At 37.2% G+C, this 19186-nt stretch overlaps 1 protein-coding gene and 1 long non-coding RNA gene across 6 annotated transcripts; one reads left to right on the top strand and one right to left on the bottom strand.

Moving 5' to 3' along the window:
- Positions 1-551: 551 nt before the first annotated feature.
- On the top strand, positions 552-6141 carry LOC126584379 (probable mannitol dehydrogenase). Its single transcript, XM_050248782.1, has 6 exons — positions 552-590; positions 4315-4487; positions 4573-4686; positions 4827-5340; positions 5452-5605; positions 5767-6141. Exons 1-6 carry the CDS (start codon positions 552-554, stop codon positions 5970-5972), a joined length of 1200 nt encoding a protein of 399 aa, XP_050104739.1. The 3' UTR covers positions 5973-6141.
- Positions 6142-16960: 10819 nt separating this feature from the next.
- On the bottom strand, positions 16961-18930 carry LOC126587098 (uncharacterized). 5 transcript variants are annotated; one of them, XR_007610986.1, is made up of 3 exons: positions 18426-18921; positions 17315-18188; positions 16961-17194 (listed from the first exon to the last, which is right to left on the bottom strand). It is a non-coding gene; the product is annotated as an uncharacterized LOC126587098 (long non-coding RNA). The 5 variants fall into 5 exon arrangements; XR_007610983.1 differs by having other exon boundaries at positions 17579-18188; positions 18426-18920; XR_007610984.1 differs by having other exon boundaries at positions 16961-17702; positions 18079-18188; positions 18426-18918.
- Positions 18931-19186: the final 256 nt, after the last annotated feature.

Raw genomic sequence — 19186 nt, 5'->3', positions numbered from 1 at the left:
TTTAAATTAATTAACCTACTTATTAATATTATACTAACTTACCTACATTTAAATTAATTTACCTATTCCAAAAAAAAAAATAGTGATATTAGATAATGTTCGAATGTTGTGGGTATTTGCTTGTAGGAAATTAAATAAACTTTTAATCTAATGCACATCAATCATGTAGGTAAATTGACCATTTTGGAAGTAAATTAGATCCTTTAAATTTTGGTAAATTAGACTATTTTGTAGGTAAAAATTGCGCGGAACATGTAGCTTTTGTTTTGTGTATTAGGGGTTGGAGTATGGTTTTTTATATTAGCACCCCCACAAAATGTTGAATGCACCCTACATTAAAATTTAATATTAAATGATTTATTTACTCTACTATGCAATGACAATTTTGACCTTATTAGGTGAAAAAAAAAAAATCTAAATACACCATAAATCACTTTTAATGTATTATTTATCTTCTTCAACTATCAAAATCCTTCCAACCTCCATTGTTGAACAAAACACTAACCTATGAAACTACAAACATGTTGATTGAGAAAAATTATTTTTGACGAATGAAACACGAGATCGATGTTTCGGAAGCTTCACATAAGGTAAGACTTATTGTTTTAGTGATTTTGACGACATCGATAAGTATTTAATCTTGATTTTGGTATGTCATTCAAGATTCTATGTTCTTATTCATCTTTTGGGGATCACAGAGATTACATGAAGAATTAAACACCTAAAATTACCACCAAATATTAAAAAAAGACGATATGGGTTTTAATGGTGGAATTGAAAACAACCCACATATGCTTTAAATCCCAAGCGACATCTTTTGTCAAAATTTCAGTCGGCATTTTTTGTCCAAATTAAAAACTTTATAAGATTTGAGAAATGTGGGGTGTATAGAAAATATGAGGTGCATGTAGAAAATGTAAGGTGCATATTGAGAATGTGAAGTGTGAGGTGTAAGGGTATTATGGGGAAGTATGTGGGGTGTATTAAGATAATTTTTTATTGAAAAAGCAAATGTGGGGTTTATCCAACAATTTGTGGGGTGTTAATATAATAAGCCTTGGAGTATTAGATGAAGCTATTTTAGGTTTATTGTTGTGTTGGTAGGTAAATTAACTTATATTTTTAATGCACAAAATTGACACACCCCGATCTTCGTATTTCTCTCTATTTTCCGCGTCGCACTTTTGGTTACGTCACGCCCACGTGACGGCCAGCACGGAAGCTCTGATACCAAACTGACACACCCCGATCCTAGAATCAAGGCGTGCTGGCTGTCACGTGAGCGCGACGTAACCAAAAGTGCGATACGGAAGCAAAAGATAAGAGAAATACGAAGGAATTAAAACCAACTACTAGCAATAATATCCAACTAGCATGCTAGAGTAAGTTTAAATGTGAAACACACATATTCAGAGCATAAGTACTACGTGCAGTCAAGTAGGAACATTGCTAAATTACAACACCCGAAAGTGAGTCCTACATTTATCTAGTCTGTCAGAATGCTGCGGGAATCCTCGTGGGCCACCAACGCTGTTAACTAGAACCTGGAGGGGCGCAAAACAAAATTGAGTGGGTCAGTAAAACAAAGCTTTTCGAAAATACTTCAATTTAACAATATTTCTAACCCCTCGCTGTAAAACCTATATACTTTCCCAGAAAATAACATAATATGTATATAATTCTTCAAATATCTCAAATCACCAATCTTTATAAAAAACTAGAAAGTATGCCATGCATGCATATTATATGAAATATATGAATTAGTATTTGATGCATATATATGAAATGGTGCTGTGGACGCAAGGATAGTATCAGGTGAGTTTTATGTTGTTCATGTGATTTATCAATGATGTAAATTGTGTTGAAAGCTTATAACCTGCACCCCTGGTGTTAGTGCTTATATTATTCACCCCGCACCACACGCTCACCTTGGATCCAAGTAGGTGCATGTTGTACAGACCATTAGAGGGTTCCGACATGTCGTACAAACCATGAGAGGTGGTTCCAACTTGTAGGTGATTTTAGATTATTATACAGATGTAGATGAGAAAAGCACTAGAGCGTATTCTTACACCTTTCTTATCGTACAGACTACTTCAGGTAGTTCCGATGTATGTGCAGAGTAGCGCCGTATAGGTCATTGTGGTGACTCCGGTTGATTGGATATTGAGCTATAAAATTAACCGTACAGGACCAACTGCAGGGTCTCCGGTTGATTCAATATTTCACTTGTTATATTGATGCATTCTTATTCTGTTGTTGACGTTTATTGCATGGCATACTTTCTGGTTTTTAATAAAGATTGGTGATTTGAGATATTTGAAGAATTATATACATATTATGTTATTTTCTGGGAAAGTATACAAGTTTTACAGCGAGGGGTTAGAAATGTTGTTAAATTGAAGTGTTTTCGAAAAGCTTTGTTTTACTGACCCACTCAATTTTGTTTTGCGCCCCTCCAGGTTCTAGTTAGTAGTGTTGGTGGCCCACGAGGATTCCCATGGCATTCTGACAGACTACATAATTGTAGGACTCACCTTCGGGTGTTGTAATTTAGCAATGTTCCTACTTGACTGCGCCTAGTACTTATGCTCTGAATATGTGTGTTTCACATTTAAACTTACTCTAGCATGCTAGTTGGATATTATTGCTAGTAGTTGGTTTTTATTCCTTCGTATTTCTCTTATCTTTTGCTTCCGTATCGCACTTTTGGTTACGTCACGCTCACGTGACGGCCAGCACGCCTTGATTCTAGGATCAGGGTGTGTCAAAAATTGTGAAATTAATATTTTTATTTTTCAATCACCACGTTATAACAATTTGAAAGTTAATACATTGAATATACAATGAGTGGCATGAATTATTTTGTAAAATATATAAAATTAATTAAATGGATATAACAAATAGAAAAAAAAAAAAGAAGTAACTAATCCAAAAACCCTATCCAAGTATTAATAGGGGTAGTTTAGGCATTAAAAAAATACACAATTTGAAAAGGAGAGCTACTAGACCCACCCCACAATCCTATTTCTTCACCCCACCTTATATTATCACCCCTCAAAAAAGTTATAAAAATAAAAAAACTCTTTCTCCACCTACCAATATTCCTAAAATGACCATCATATATTCTACTGTTTTCCAGAAATTGAAAGAAATAAACTGCAAAAATCACTCAACCCACCTACCACCCAACCCTATACAACACAAAGCAACTCGACAGCAACCCCTTTCACCGTCCATTGTGAGCCCACCCTCGAGCATCTTCTGCTTGTTGAGGGCCTTGATGCCCTGTTTCGCGTGTGGTATACCTTCACAATGGCCCTGCACCCCAGCAGCCTCCCGACCTTGTAATTCCCAAACAAGTTTATCTCGCGACGTCGGAGCCGTTGCCAATGTCGGCAACGACCTCAATCTTCGACATGCCTCAAATTTTTTAGACTAGCAAAAAATATTCCCAACTCTTCCCCCTCGCATTCACTGTTGATACTTCCTTCTTGCGTTTGCCGCTGATATCGACGAAGTTCCAATAAAGACAAAATACAGAGAATCTTGCATCTTGATGAAGGAGCGGCAATAGTAAAGCATCAGATCAAACATACCATTAAACACCACCTAGCCTACCATAACCACTATCCTCACTATTACCACTGTACCACATCCATAAAAAACATAAATCCCAAAATTAACATATCGGGTGGCCAACAAGCATGAAACAAATTTAGAAACAAAAAAGAAATTAGATGGGGAAAAAAAAAGAAAAGGAGGATAATATTGTGAGGGAGAAGAGGATGAAAAGGAGCTGAGAGAGCAAAGTAGTTCGTTAGAACAGTAAAAATCAAAGGTTGAACTTTGAACAACTGCTAGGTCCTTATATGTCATTTCGTCAAGAGGTAAACTTGTAAATAACCTTTTTATTTGGATGTGGATGGAAAAATAAGACACAGAAGTGGGGATATCAGCACTTCTTGAAAAGTCAAACTAAATTAAAGAATTTATTTAGTTGGAGGCTAATTAATGAGTTTTATTCAAGAAAACATAAAGAAATGGGTTTTAATAGAGAAAAATAAAGGGTAATGTCAAATTTTCAGTTTTTTTTTTTAATGCTCGATACTCGATAGAACAAAATGATTATCTTTTTGGTATCAGGGTAAGCAATTACGCAATGGCAATGGGATGACGTCAGTAAACCATTAGGAAAGTTCAGACAAGACATGCAATATTCAGAAGACCCTCGTTTGATTTCGCTCACCAAACACGTCTTCCAGCCCGCACTCATAGACGTATAAATAGCACCCAACCAATCCCCAAATTTAGCAATCCCTCTCTCAGTCTCTCCCTCCCTCTCATTCTACTAAGCCAAAGCTCCCGTACGAAATAATCAAGGGCAATTTTGTGTTGTCAACAGAACAAGAACACCCCAAGCCTGCCTTTGGTTGGGCCACCAGAGATTCATCTGGCGTTTTCTCTCCCTTCAAATTCTCAAGAAGGTAAATTAATCCAAACTTCCTCATCAACTTCTTGTTTAATCAATCTTTTTATATGTTCTCTGAAAATTGCATTTTTTTGCTGCAGAGAAACCGGCGACAAAGATGTGATGTTCAAAGTGTTATACTGTGGGATATGCCATTCGGACCTTCATGTGGCCAAGAACGAATGGGGAATGTCTAACTATCCATTGGTTCCCGGGTACGTACTAAACTTGCATTTTAAATGCTACAAGTACTAATGTCAAATGGTACATTGTAGAACGAACACATATATTTATAGTATCTGAATTTGGATTTTGGTATCCATTTAACTTATGGAATGTGAACTGGGCAATGCAGACATGAGATTGTTGGTGTAGTGACAGAGGTAGGGAGCAAAGTACAAAAATTCAATGTTGGAGACAAGGTAGGTGTTGGATGCATGGTGGGATCATGTAAATCTTGTGAAAGTTGTTCCAACAATCTTGAAAATTACTGCCCCAAATCGATACTTACTTACGGTTCCAAGTACTACGATGGAACCACCACATACGGAGGTTACTCTGACATCATGGTGGCCAATGAGCACTTTGTAGTCCGTATCCCAGACAACCTTCCCCTTGATGGAGCGGTTCCTCTCCTATGCGCTGGGATTACAACTTACAGCCCTTTGAGATATTTCGGACTTGACAAACTAGGTATGCATGTGGGTGTGGTGGGTTTAGGTGGTCTAGGCCATGTGGCTGTCAAGTTTGCTAAGGCCATGGGGGTTAAGGTTACTGTCATCAGTACCTCCCTTAATAAGAAGGATGAAGCAGTTGAACATCTCTGCGCTGATTCGTTTTTGGTCAGCCGCAATGAAGATCAGATGCAGGTACGATGAGTATTAATTTAAACAAGTTTGTTTAGTGATTCAAGTTGATTTGAAGTGTGTAGGGATGACTGAACTTTTTATTTTTTTTATTTTTTTGTTTGGATTTTTTAGGCTGCCATGGGGACATTGGATGGTATCATTGACACGGTTTCTGCACTCCACCCTCTATTGCCTTTGATTGGTTTGTTGAAGTCTCACGGAAAGCTAGTGATGGTTGGAGCACCAGAGAAGCCTCTTGAGCTTCCTGTTTTTCCTTTGCTCGTGGGTAAGCATGCATGTAAAATAATGCATTGACATGTTTACTTCCTCAATACAAATTATATTTCCACTGAGGGATGGAGGATTTGTGGTATGACGCCTTTACTTTTTAAACTGTGTAAAGTCGTTGGCGGCAATTCTTTATAAGAGTATATTTTGCAATTACAGGAAGGAAAATTGTAGCTGGCAGTAACATTGGGGGCATGAAAGAGACGCAAATGATGATTGATTTCGCAGCCAAGGATAACATAATAGCTGATATTGAGGTTATCCCAAAGGATTATGTGAACATTGTCATGGAGCGCCTTCTTAAAGCAGATGTCAGATATCGATTTGTCATCGATATTGGAAACACATTGAAGTCTACCTTGTAGATTTTGCATCGATGCATGTAGAACTGAGTCCCCTTGGGTTTTTGTTTCCTTTTTTGTCTGAAGAATCAACTTTGTTTCTGGTTTTTAATGCTTTGTATCACATTATGAGCGGAATGTAATAGTGCATTTTGAATTTATGAATAAATACAATGCATGTATTTGAGAATTATTGTCGTGCGCGATTTGTTTTGGTTTGTCTAATGCCCCAAATGTTAACATGGATCTGTAAATATTCTCCGACAATTTTAGGATTGCTAAAAGGTTTTTTTATTTTTATTTTTGGTCGAAGCTGGAAATTCATTACCCGGGAAAAAGCGAATAAGTACCAGGAAAGCTGAAGTAAGGCTAACAAAAAGCATAAATACAACATAGTAAGGGAAAATGTTGAAGATAGAGACTTCTAGACGCTGCACTAAGTGCAAGACGTCACCCCACCACTTCCTCGTGGACTTGGCTAGGCGGAGGACAAGGGAGGTCGTCCTTGTTGAGGATATGCACCAGGGAAGATGGAGGTCTAACTACCCAAGTGCCAGTATCCATCTCTTAAAGGTTTCTTGATGCCAACTTATCTGCCACCATATTAGCTGATCTTGGGATCTAAGACTAGGGACAGACTTGAAAAGACTCCCCCATTTGTGCGATCTTTGTTAAGGTCGGGAAAGCTTCCCAACTACCAAGGTGAATAGGCCCTTGAAGGCACGAAATAACCTCCAGCGAGTCCGATTCGACCATGATTTGGGGTAAACCCAGCTCCTGGAAAAAACTTCAACCACCAAGTACCGCTAAGGCCTCTGCCATCGCAACAGTAGGAGCAGAGATATTGTCCACTCTTTGTTGTGAGAAAATCCCCCAAATGCTCCCTAATAACCACCCCTATCTTACCACTTTTCAGGTTAACACACCAACTGGCATCGATATTCACTTTGTATAATGGGGGGCCGGAGGGAGCCATATTGGTGGGGAGCCATTCGTGACATGAACCAGAGGAGGAACATGCACCTCATTCCCTGCAAAGAAAGAATTTGTAGCATATAAAGTTGTATAGATAACCTAAATTGGGGAGGGTGGTTTGAGGTTAAAGACAGCTGAGAAACGAGCCTTCCATTTTTTCCAGCAAGTAAAACCAATTGAAGTCTATAATTTGGACTTCTCCTTCTTATTTCTCCCAATTCCAGAAACCACATGTTTCAGCTGAGAACCCAAGGTTAAGAGGGCACCAAATCATACTGAAGCAACCCGCAGGCATAAGAATGATAAGTGCTCCACAGATTCTTCCCCTTGGTTACAGATTGGGCATAAGGTCGATGAAGTAGGAAGACGTTTGTGGAGAAATTTGTTGGTTGCAAGGCCATTCCGAAAAGCACTCCACAAGAAATTCCTAATTTTTTAGGGTGCATGGAGCATCCATAGTTTCTTCCAAACCCTACCATCAACCGGTTATGACGCCAAAAGATGACCCAAAGTAGTAGCCCGACCTCGACTTCGTAACCAATGGTAGCCCGACTTAATCGTAAACCTTTTTTTTTTTCCCACGGCCAGATAAGACGATCATTTCTACAGTGGTCACAAGGGCAGTCTGCATGATTGCAAAGTGATCAATTGAGGGAATGATGGTTCTAACGTCCTCCAAATCCCAAGATGGGGAGATTGGGCAAATGATCGAGTCCACCGTCTAACCCAAATTTACTTGGGTATCCTTCAAAATGGTTGGATGGCCATAACTTGATACCATGCCTAATCAAAACCTATCAATGAGTACCGTCCGATATGATTTTCCTGCCTTCCAAAAGGCTTGCCCAAGCCCACGAAGCTCTGGACCCTTTCTTAGCTTCAAAGAATAAGGAGTGGGAGAAGTACCAGGCCTTAAAAATCATACCCAGAGTGAATTCGGTTCATTGATAATCCTCCAACTCTGTTTTGCAAGCAAAGCTAGATTGAATTCTTAGAATGATCTAAAACCCAGACCGCCCTCACTCTTAGGAAGGCCCATGGATTCCCAACTTACCTAGTGGATCTTGCATTCCTCATTCTTTTGCCTTCACTAAAAGTGAGCAATTATAGCATCAAGGTCATTACATGTGGTAAGTGGGAATTTAAAAATGTTCATCAGGTAGGTGGGAATCACCTACACCATCACTTTGATAAGCACCTCTTTCCCAACTTGGGATAAAAGGTTTTGCTTCCAACCTTGAAGTTTCCCCATGACCCTCCCCTTGATGTACCCTAGAGCCTGGCTCTTAGAGCGACCCCAAATAGAGGGAATGTCGAGGTATAACCCTAGATCAAAAACAAAGGGCATACCAAGAATTGCTGAGAGTTCCCCATCCAAGCCACTTGGAATGTTGACACAAAAAAAAATGCTCGACTTTTGCATGCTGATTTGCTGTCCGGACCAGGGCCAGTCCTGAGTTTTTGGGTGCCCAGTGCGAAAAGCTTAAAATGTGCCATTTTTTAATACGAAAATATATGTTTAAAAAAAAATTTAACGAGGGCTGGAACCCAGTTGAAGCTGGGGGGCTAGGCCCTCACGCCCAAATTATAATACATAAGAAAATATACAACGGGGGGGACATAGTACCTAAACCCCGACAATAAAAAATACAATCATATACAGCCATTCCTAGCAAAGCTCCTTGAAATTTCAACCTTTAAGAAATTGTCTTCTGGCATTTTTTGAAGCAAAATCATCAATTATATCATCATACTCCAAGTCTTCAATCTCATCCTTTTCAATGCATAAGATTGCTAATCCATTTAGCCTATCTTGAGTCATAGTGGTCCGCAAGTAAGATTTTAATAACTTCAATTTTGAAAAACTTCTTTCTGCAGATGCCATGATCACAGGTACAGTCAACAGTACACGATAAGCAATCAAGACATTAGGACACATGTCGGTTTCTTTTACAAAGTTTGCTATTTCCATGGATGTCCAAGGGTTATTAGAGAAATGCTTCTTTAGGTAACATCATTTGCAGCACCTGTAATTCGGAACATAAGTCGGCTCCATCTACATCCATGGTATTTCCATGTTTCAAATGTGCTTCAAGATTCATACAATTTTCTTTCAGTTGTTGATCATCCAATGAAATTAACTTCAGTGCATCAAACAAGAAGCCAAAAATAGATTCAAAAGCCTTTAATTGTTCAAACCTGTGTTTCAGTTGAGAAAGAGCAATATCCACTATAACAAGAAAATAATCTGTTCTAAATGATTCTTCAGCAGAATGTTGTTCCATCTCATTACCATCAACTTCATCATGATGTCTTTTTCTAGGTCTATGACGTTTAGTTTGAAAAACAGGGTCAATTTCCGAATCAAGTGCAATTTCTTTAGCATCACTCATGGCAGAAGCAAAACCAATTTCTCTGTAGTTTTCAAAAAAGGTAACAAGTGCTTCCAATGCCTTTACAGCAACATCAAGACGCATGTCTTCAGATTGTAATTTTTTGCTCACCATGTTAATCTTCAACAAAATGTCATACCAAATAACCAAACTTAATACAAAATCAAAATTAGAAAGTTCTCCTGATGCTAAACATTCTGCATCCCTACTCAATTGGGGATTCTCAATAATTTCCACCAACTTAAACAAAACATTTCTAACTTGGGCTACTTGGGATTTAATTGCGTTAACACTTTCAATGTGACTTTCCCATCGAGTAGTTGACAATGACTTCAAAGTTAAACCATCAATATGTTCAAGCAAAATATTTCAATGCTTTGTAGAGTTGGAAAACACTGTATATATGCATTGACATGCTCCAAAAAAAGATTTTGCTTTAAGACATCAACTTGCCATATCACAAACTATTAAATTAAGACAATGAGAACCACATGGCATGTAAAAGGCTCTGGGATTTATGTCTAGCAATCTTTTCTGGACACCTTGGTGTTTCCCTCTCATGTTAGATCCATTATCATAACCTTGTCCCCTCACATTATCAATATCAAGATCAAGAGACTTTAGGACATCTTGCAACTCATTAAAAAGTCCTTGTCCTGATGTATCTTCCACACTTAAAAACTCCATAAAATACTCCTGTATATTTATTGACCTACTTGACAAGTCAACACATCTCAAAATTAAAGTCATTTGTTCCACATGACTTGCATCAGGAGTACAATCAAGAATGACAGAAAAAAATTTGGCTTCTTTTACTTTTTTAATGATTGCGGTTTTGACTTTTGAAGCTAAAGTAGCTATCAACTCATTTTGGATTTTATGGCTCAAATAGTGGTGATGAATCTCTTTATTCTCAATAAGTCGAAAATGCTTTTACATTATTGGATCAAACCCCGCAATCATTTCAAGTAAACCTAAGAAGTTGCCATTAGAGTCTTCATAAGGTCTTTCATTTGTTCCACGAAATGCTAAATTACGTATGGCAAGACATTTCACAGCAGCAATAATTCTAAGCATCACTTGTTTCCAATTATTTGTCTCTTTCTTGATTCGCATTTGAAATTCTTTATCAATTGTCTGATTTGTTGTCAATCTACTTTTTAACTCAACCCAAGTTCTCGAATTAGTGAGATGCTCTTTACTCTTTTCATGTTGGTCAAGCTTCACACCAAGATGTCTCCAATCACTAATTCCATCTTTTGCTAACTCACTTTTTGAGGCAATTGTTTTAAACAATTTACAACAAAAGCAAAAGACTTTATCCAACTTTTTTTGAGTACACAAGCCATTTTATATCATAAATTTCACCCGTTGGTAATTTTCGATCATAGTAGTGTGAGGAAAATTTTCTAGAGAGTTTGTCCTTAGGATAAGTGAGATTAGTTTCTCGAATTGGCCCATTTTCTACAAGTAAGTCTCTCATTTCTGCATTAAGACCATCCCAAACTCTTGGATCATAAATATTTAAATGGAAAATAGGTTCAGGAGATTCAATATTTTCCTCAACCCCAATATGATCATCATCAGCATTTAAATCCACATCACCACCATTTTCATGGTCTTGAGACTCATCACCAACATTTTCTTCTAAATCACTACCGTTTTCATGATCATGAGACTCCCCAAAAAAATTTTGTGGCTCTTCACCAACATCATTTTCTCTTAAATTTTCAACTGACTCATTCTTTGTAGAGAAAAATTTATTAAGAGATCCTCTTAAACTTTCGGCAATTTCGTTATCCTTTGCCTTTTTTTTCCTTTTCATATTACCAGAGAGTTGTTTCCTAAAAGACATGGCTTTGATAATTTGTTTGCAAAAATTACCTACACATGATATAACAAAAATTTCCTATCAAAATTATCATTCCAACACATTATATATTATAAAAACACTAACACATAGTCTAACATATTATAAAAATTGAACCTAAAAATTGGGTTTGAAATGAAATCAAATAATTCAATTAGTCAATAATTTAATTCATCAACAACAACAATTCTATACATCAATTATCAATCCATCATATAATTCTATGTCACTTGCATTGCAAAATTTTGTATTAAATTATAAATTGATAATTCAAATTTTAAAAATTAGTTTACCTCAAAACTCAAAAGGGTTGGTGGTGAGTGAATGCACTTGCAACCAATGCTAATGGTGGTGGTGAATGACCTGGCTGCTGGTGCTGAAAAGGAACGGCAACAGGGAAAGAAAAGGGACGGCAGCAGGGAACAGGGAAGTGGTGGGGGAAGTAGGGAACAAAGGGGGGGGGGGTGAGGAATTGGGAAATGGTTGGAAGTATTAGGGTTAATTGGGACCGAGTGGTCCCTGATATGTTTTGCTATTTTTTTTAAATCTACGGCTGGGCCCTTGTTTTTTTAATTATTATAATATGTGGCTGGGCCTTTTATAATCCTAGCTGGTCCCTTTTATAATCTGCGTCTGGGCCCTATTTGGGCTGTGAACAATTTTAATTTTTTTTTTATACTTAGTTATTTGGGCTTTTTTATTTTGGTGCCCCCTTCATTTTGGGGCCCTGGATAGCTGCCCCTGTGGCACTGGGCCTAGGCCGGGCCTGGTCCGGACGCAGTACAATAAGACTTTATTATTTGGGTAATGTTTCTACAATTCTAGTGATTAGCCTTGAGAAATAACGTGTCATCTACAAAAAATATATAAGAAATACAAGGGCCTTGTGCTAAGCCTGATACCCTCAATAAATTCCAACTCTACCGCTTTTAGGATTAGAAGTAAAAAAACTTCACTGACCAATAGGAACAAGTAAAGAGACAGGGGATTGCCTTGTCGCAGGCCATGGGTGGGGGAAATTTTTTTACCTACTTAACCGTTCACCAGCATAACAAAACTTATAGATGAAACACATCCCATTATAACGGTTACCCTTCTCGGGTTAAACCCCATATTTAGCATAACTTCCCGTAAAAAGTCTCATTCAATCCTATCATATGCTTTGTTCATATCTAGCTTTATCCCCAGCTCAAATCTTGTTTTTGCTTTCCTTAACTTCAAAAAGTGGAACATCTCATGGGCAATAACAATGTTATCTTGGATTTGACACCCCTTAACAAAAACGTTGTGCATAGGATAGATCAGGTCCGGGAATAAGGGTTTGAGCCTATTAGCCAGTACCTTCGAAAGAACCTTATATGAATAGTTGCATAAGCTTATTGGACAGAACTGAGCGATCATCTCCGGATTCTGCACCTAGGGGACCAGAGCAATGTGAGTGGAATTGAGGCATTCAAGGCAGACATCACCATTCATGAGCTCTTTAGCCGTACCTCTGACATCTTGGCAGATTGTATCCCAGTTTATTTGGTAGAATACTCCTTGGAAGCCATCCGGGCCTGGAGCCTTGAGGACCCCCATGTGAAAAAAAAACCGCCTCTTTGATTTCCATATCAGAAAGCATTTTCGTTAATCTCCGAAGAGATTTTTTGATCGACACAATTGAGGATTGATCCCCATTCACATTGGCCTTCAGAAGTAAATAACTCGATGAAATGTTTCTCCACATGTTCCGAAATACTTCTTGGGTTATCCACCTACTAATCATTTTCAACTCGGAGCTTCATAATTTTGTTTTGCCTCCTCCTTTGCAACGTTGATTGGTGAAAGAAAGTCGTATTCATGTCCCCCTCCTTTTGCCACTTGATCCTAGATCGTTGGAGCCAATATTTTTCATCCTTTTTCACACAACCTGTCAATCTGGATAAAGAGTGACTCAATTAGAGCCCCATTTCATCCCCAATTTTTTTTTGCATTTCCTCTTGTTGTAATAATAAGGAACTCACAGCTGCCCCATTCGTAACTATGATCGAGGTGTCCGGCCAACAAGCCTGCCAATTCCCATTTGCAAGCACCCTATCCAAGCAGATCTCCACTAAACGTCCATTCCTGGTTCATTTCCATGTAAAATTTGGGCCCTTCAAACCCAAGTCTAAAAGTTCTGTATCGGTCATGAAGTGTTGAAGGAATCTAGTGCGATTATACAGCATATCAGCGCCCCCTGATTTCTCAAAATCCCAAAGAAATTCATTAAAGTCACCTCCGTACATCCACGGTAGGTCGCATGGCCCAAAATGCTGACCCATCCAGTTCCAAAACACTACTTTCTCACTTCTATACAACGTGCCATACACCCAAGTTGCACGGAACCAATCCTGAGTACTGATATGCCTGCAATGGGTATGAATAACGTGTTTTGATGAAAAAATAACCTTCACTTCTAGGGAATTATCCCACCGGAGACTTAGGCTGCCCGCCACACCCTGCAGGGGCACATCGAATCCCTTCACAAAGCCCATCCTTCTACGAACCCCCAACAAAGCCACAGTCATATAAATTAATGATGAAATATATTCAAACCCCACAAATCAGTCCTTGGATCTAAATGGATAAACTCCACCACGGAGGTATAGTCACCGTTCAAAATGATAATTCCAATTTCTCAGCAGCAAATTAAACTCCAGACACGACATTTACCAAGTGGCAAGCAGAAAGCAGAAAATTGCCAAGCCAGAAGTTAGCTGTTTGATGAAGTGGTTCTTCCGGTATGCCAAGATTATGATCTTCATAAGCGGTCATTCACCATGAAGCAGAATGGAGTTCATATGGTAACTATTACAGCGATCTCACTAATATTCTTCAAGAACTTGATCAACCAAAGTCCTAGACGTACTCCTTGCAACAAAAAGGATCCAGATGCTATCTAAACCACACAAACAAGAGACTGAGTGTCTTCGAGTTTATTTTTTCCTTGCGGGATTAGGACTAACAGTTGATCACCAAAACTAAACTCTTTTTTAGATTTTCAACGAAAAACAGCATTATCCAAATGCAACTTTTTCGGATGTGAAATCAGACTTGTGCGCAGTCACAGTTATACCGTCATTTTGTCGTCGTACAACACCAAATCCCTTGTGGTGATAAATAACAAGATAAAAAAGAAGAAAGACAATATTTTGGAATTTTGGACAAACTTTTCTTGTACTTTTTTTAACTCATTTTTGGAAGGGGATTTCTTTATTCCAAAAATTTATGAAAAGAGTTTAGATAAGGGGAATTATTTCTCAAACTATACACATATATATCTCCAAGTTGCAGACTCGAACTCCATCCAAACAAAAACCATAGATACTTTTTCTGCTTATTCTTTCGAATATGAAGTTTGTTTTGGCTTGCTTAGATGTGTTTGAAATTTTTCGTGAACTAATTATATTATTAGTTTGTAGTTTTAGTTTTTGTGAATGTTATAGATAGAAGAAAATATAAGAGAATGAGGACCGGACAAGGATCAAGAAAGAAGGTGGGAGGGAGGAGGGAGAAGTGGTGGAGATTATATGCAAACAGAAACTTGAAAGTGAACACAATTTTAAAAAGTTTTTAGTTAGTTCTCTTTTAGATTTTGATTTCCAGACATATTCCATTCACATTAGGGTTCTAAGACTGCCAGCCCGTTACCAAGCCGCAGGTGGGGTCCTAGATTTTTTTTTATAAATAGGTGCATACTTATACTTAAAGAAATACTATATTTGTATTGAGAAACATAAATGCAATAAGAAAATATATTTAAATTATAAAGTACCACAATTTATTGAAAACACATGGATAACAAAAAACTATGGTATAGAGAGACGATTGAACATCGCACACAGTCTAGGTTTTCTTTCTGTCTGATGGAAAGTGAGTCAAGGCTACAAGTCAATTTCAAAAAAAAAAGTCACCTAGCCCGCCTAACCCGGCCTAGACGCAATAACCGATTTTATTTTATTTTAATAAATGATAGTATTACACTAAGGAGGTAGGAGAGTGGGCTAAGCCTTACAATGACCTAGCAGTAATGTGGTTCAAATTCGCATTTGGCGAGAATTGAACCTAAGATCTCTCACTTACAAGTGAAGTAGAATACTACTAGACTGTAGTACAAAGTGGCTACCCAAATTTTTAAATGCCTATGAATTAATTGTGGCAGTAGCCAACTGCCTAGACTGCTTTTAGAACATCGGTTCACATCGGCTCACTGTTACTTTCACCATGTGTCATTTACCTTTCTTCATTCCTAAATTCCTCAACCAAAAATAAAAACAAATTGATTATCAAATAAGCCCTTAATTTTAATTTTGTATAAATTTGGTAAGGCCTTATAGAAATCTAAAGTATTTCACTGTGGAAGTCAAACTTGAAATGTACTAATTTGTTTTTGCTACGATGGATGTGATTGTTCTGCACATGCCATTTGGTTTTTTTCTACGGATGATTGTGTATCCAAAACTCATCAGAGTAGTTGTATTAGTATCAATGTGTCCATGTTGTCCTTAACGTCAATGCTATAATGGTTATATATGCTCATTAACTTTTAGCTCAATTAGAAGTTTAGTCCTTGAATTAAAAATTTGTGAGCATTGCTTCTTGAACTATTATGAGCAATGGTTATTTTGACTAACTCTATAACAACTTCCATCGATTTTTTGCTCTTTAAAACCTTTATTTTTTTTTATGGATTTTCTAACGGAGTTAGCCAAAAAACCTATTGCTTGACATCATAACAACTGCAGATTTTTAGTTTAGGAACCAAAATTCCAATTGGGCCAAAGTTTTGAACCATTGCTTTTGAATTCAAATAATCAACTAAGAATTATAGTAAGAAAGTTTTTACTTGATTCACGTTTTGATTTTAGGATAGTACTATTCACACACCTATTTGTATCTCTCACACACACTCATTAATCTTTTGTCATTAATCGTTTTAAATTCATTCAATTTGATGGTCGAAAATTGATTGAGGTATATGAGAAGTAAAAATGGTGTATGAATAACATTACCCTTGATTTTATACCAAATACAAGAAAGAGGATCCAAATGCATCGCTATATAATGTTCTGTACCTATAGTTTCTTTTCTTCCTATTTTTCTTTTTCATAATTCTATCGATAAAATCCCAAATTATGTTTGTACTTTAATTCAACGAAGGGAATGCTGTAAAGATTCAATTTGCATAGCATACTGTGTTCCATACAAAATTTAACGTGTAGATCTGGGTGTAAGTGTAACATGGACAACCAAAAGAGCAACACAGAAAGATTCGATATTAAAAAATCTTTTTGTTTCCTTGCATCCTCTTTTCATTCATTTCTTTTCTTTTACATACATAGTAATCACAAACAAGTAACACGTCTAAATTTAATAGATCATTCACGCATTTTTTTTTCAATATATTTTATAACTTGGAAGTAAAAAGGGAGGCATGTTAGAAGAAAAAAGCTCATCTATCACGGTGAATGCCTGTAATAAATTGCAATTCATCACGGACACTGTGCCCGTTAATATTCTAGATGTGATAAAAAGTTTCAGTTTCTACCACAGGCTATGCTCGTTGTCAAAGGCAATATAGCCACGGATTGTACCCATGGTAGATTGGGATCCAACATCACGTGGTATGGCCGTTGTCGATTAGTAATTGACCACAACTAATGCCCGTTATAAATTATTTTCCAAAATTAAAACTATATAACAAATATATATATATATATATGTCTGTATTTATATATTTTAGTACATAATAACCAACAAAATTGCATATTTACTACAATATAATATAATTACATAAAAAATCACAAATTCAAATATTACAAGTAGTACATTACACTAAAGCTAACAACAAAACCAAGCCTCCAATAACAAGGACATTGTCAGTTGAAAACTTCACGTTTCTTCGAACACCTCCAACGAAATGACTTTGAGAGTGGAATACTAACCCTAATGCTTGAGCCTCAGTAGTTATTGGCTTTCTCTATCTGCATAGACATAAGCATATGTATCAAAAGGACAAAAAAGTCTTGTACACTTATAGATGGAAATATACATTTGATCTCAACTAGGAAAAGTGAATAGATATACAAAACCGAATAACGTACATTCTAAACTTTTCCAGAACATCCATTGTCTATCAATTACATAGGTTTTTCTGTTCACAGCACAAGAAACAGTCTATCTTATTCACAAACAGTCTTGTACTCCTTAATGCTCACTGAAGTTAGGAAATTTCACACAAATATTATTTATTAAGGTCATTCAGCTCATAGGTCCAACGAAATGACTTTTCTGGGGTCGAGTACAATGAGAAATGTTCATTCGAATGATGTATGATTAAAAGTTGCATGTGAGGACGAGAAACTTACAGACTTAGCTTTCCAGCCACCATCAAATACAAAGTCCACAGGTTAATAACCCTGCACTCGAACATCATCAATGGGGCGAATTGCTTGGCTTCACTTATTGCATGGGTCTGTGGATTAACACGACCTGGGTGCATGTACAATAAATTTAACTAGAAAATATTGTGTAAAACCAAAACATAGGAAGAAACCCCATACCCATAAGATCAAATTATGAAATAGAAATATGTAGACATCAAAATCGATAAGTTGCCCATATGTCACAACACAATTTCAACCAGAACTATCTCAAATCACGGTGACAAATATGTCTAATTCAGGTAAGGTCGGAGCTCTACGAACAACTAAAAATCTGAAATGCTCACTAAACCGAACGCAAGTATCAGCAATAATTCTTAGTAGTCAAACAATAAATGTGATAAGAATCAATTTCACACAAACTGCATAAACATCTCAAAACGTCTCTTTCATGAAATACAATGATATTTATACAAAAGCCTTACCAAGTTATTGGGAGATTCTCGTTCAATTCATTAGGTACATTAACAACAATATTGTTGTTTGTAGTAGCATTGATATGAGGGCCTGAAAACTTCCCATTAACCACTATAACCTGCAATCAAAATTCCAAGTCAAATTCTGATGTACTTAAATAATTGCTCAAACTCCAAACAGAAAAGAAAAAAAGCCACAGATTTAATAAATAAATCACAAAATACACACAACCAATGAATTACAAATGTATAAACTAGAATTCCCAATAGGTTTAGAGCCAAATGGAAAAGTAAAAAGGCGTTTGTTCTATCCTTAATCCCAAAACTGAAAGTTTTTATTTTGTAAAAGCACTTACACTAGATGACAGCCCACGAGGAGAGGATCATTTTTACCTCTTGGGTCGAGGTCCAATTCCGGTAGGCTTGGCCGGAAAACCGACGGTCACCATTTATTGGATCTGAAATTGAGAAAATTCGGCTACAAATTTGTAGAAACTAAATTAGGGGTTGGAAAGAGGATGGGAAAATCATCCTGAAAGTATAATTTGAGGGTCGTTGGTGACCTGTGGACAACGCTACTGTTGCGTGAAAGAGATGAGGAAGAAAGAGGATACAGGAAGGATGAGAGAGATAATGAAAGGGAGAGAGATAAAAGAAACCTGAGCACGGGAAGGAGGCTGCCATTGGTCGAGGGAGAGACGGAGATGAGCGAGGAGAGACTGGAGGCGGTTAGGCTCTAATTAAGGTCTGGGCTTTTGAGTAAAAGAGACGGGAGATGGAGATACAAGAGGACTGAAGGTGAATAAGGAAACGATGGATATTTACGGTTTTCAATTTTCACGACTTTATCTCTCAATTGAGAAAAACTTAAAACCACTCAGCTGAGGCACGCGGGGTGAGTAAATAATTTTAATATCCCCAAATATTATCAAGGCGCTAAAAAAAAAAATTCAAAAACATCAACCACAGGCCAGATACGTGGTGAACTTTAAAAATGCGGTGTGGTCGTTTGAAGTAACCACAACGAGCATATTGCGTGGTGGTTTTGATATTTCATTACGGGATTAAAAATCGTTGTAGATTATTCACTTTTAACAACGGGCCAGAATTTGACCGT

Source organism: Malus sylvestris, chromosome 10, assembly GCF_916048215.2.
Source record: "Malus sylvestris chromosome 10, drMalSylv7.2, whole genome shotgun sequence".
In the NCBI taxonomy this organism is placed as follows: Eukaryota; Viridiplantae; Streptophyta; class Magnoliopsida; order Rosales; family Rosaceae; genus Malus; species Malus sylvestris.
Note: the sequence above shows the minus strand (reverse complement) of the source record. Positions and strands in the feature narration are given on the sequence as shown.

Bases quoted from the DNA above. Each gene is read 5' to 3' on its own strand.
- LOC126584379 (XM_050248782.1), top strand. From the start codon at position 552: ATGAAACACGAGATCGATGTTTCGGAAGCTTCACATAAG. The intron at 4,488-4,572 runs GTAAATTAATCC...TTTTTGCTGCAG, and splicing joins CCCTTCAAATTCTCAAGAAG to AGAAACCGGCGACAAAGATG. The intron at 5,341-5,451 runs GTACGATGAGTA...TGGATTTTTTAG, and splicing joins GCAATGAAGATCAGATGCAG to GCTGCCATGGGGACATTGGA.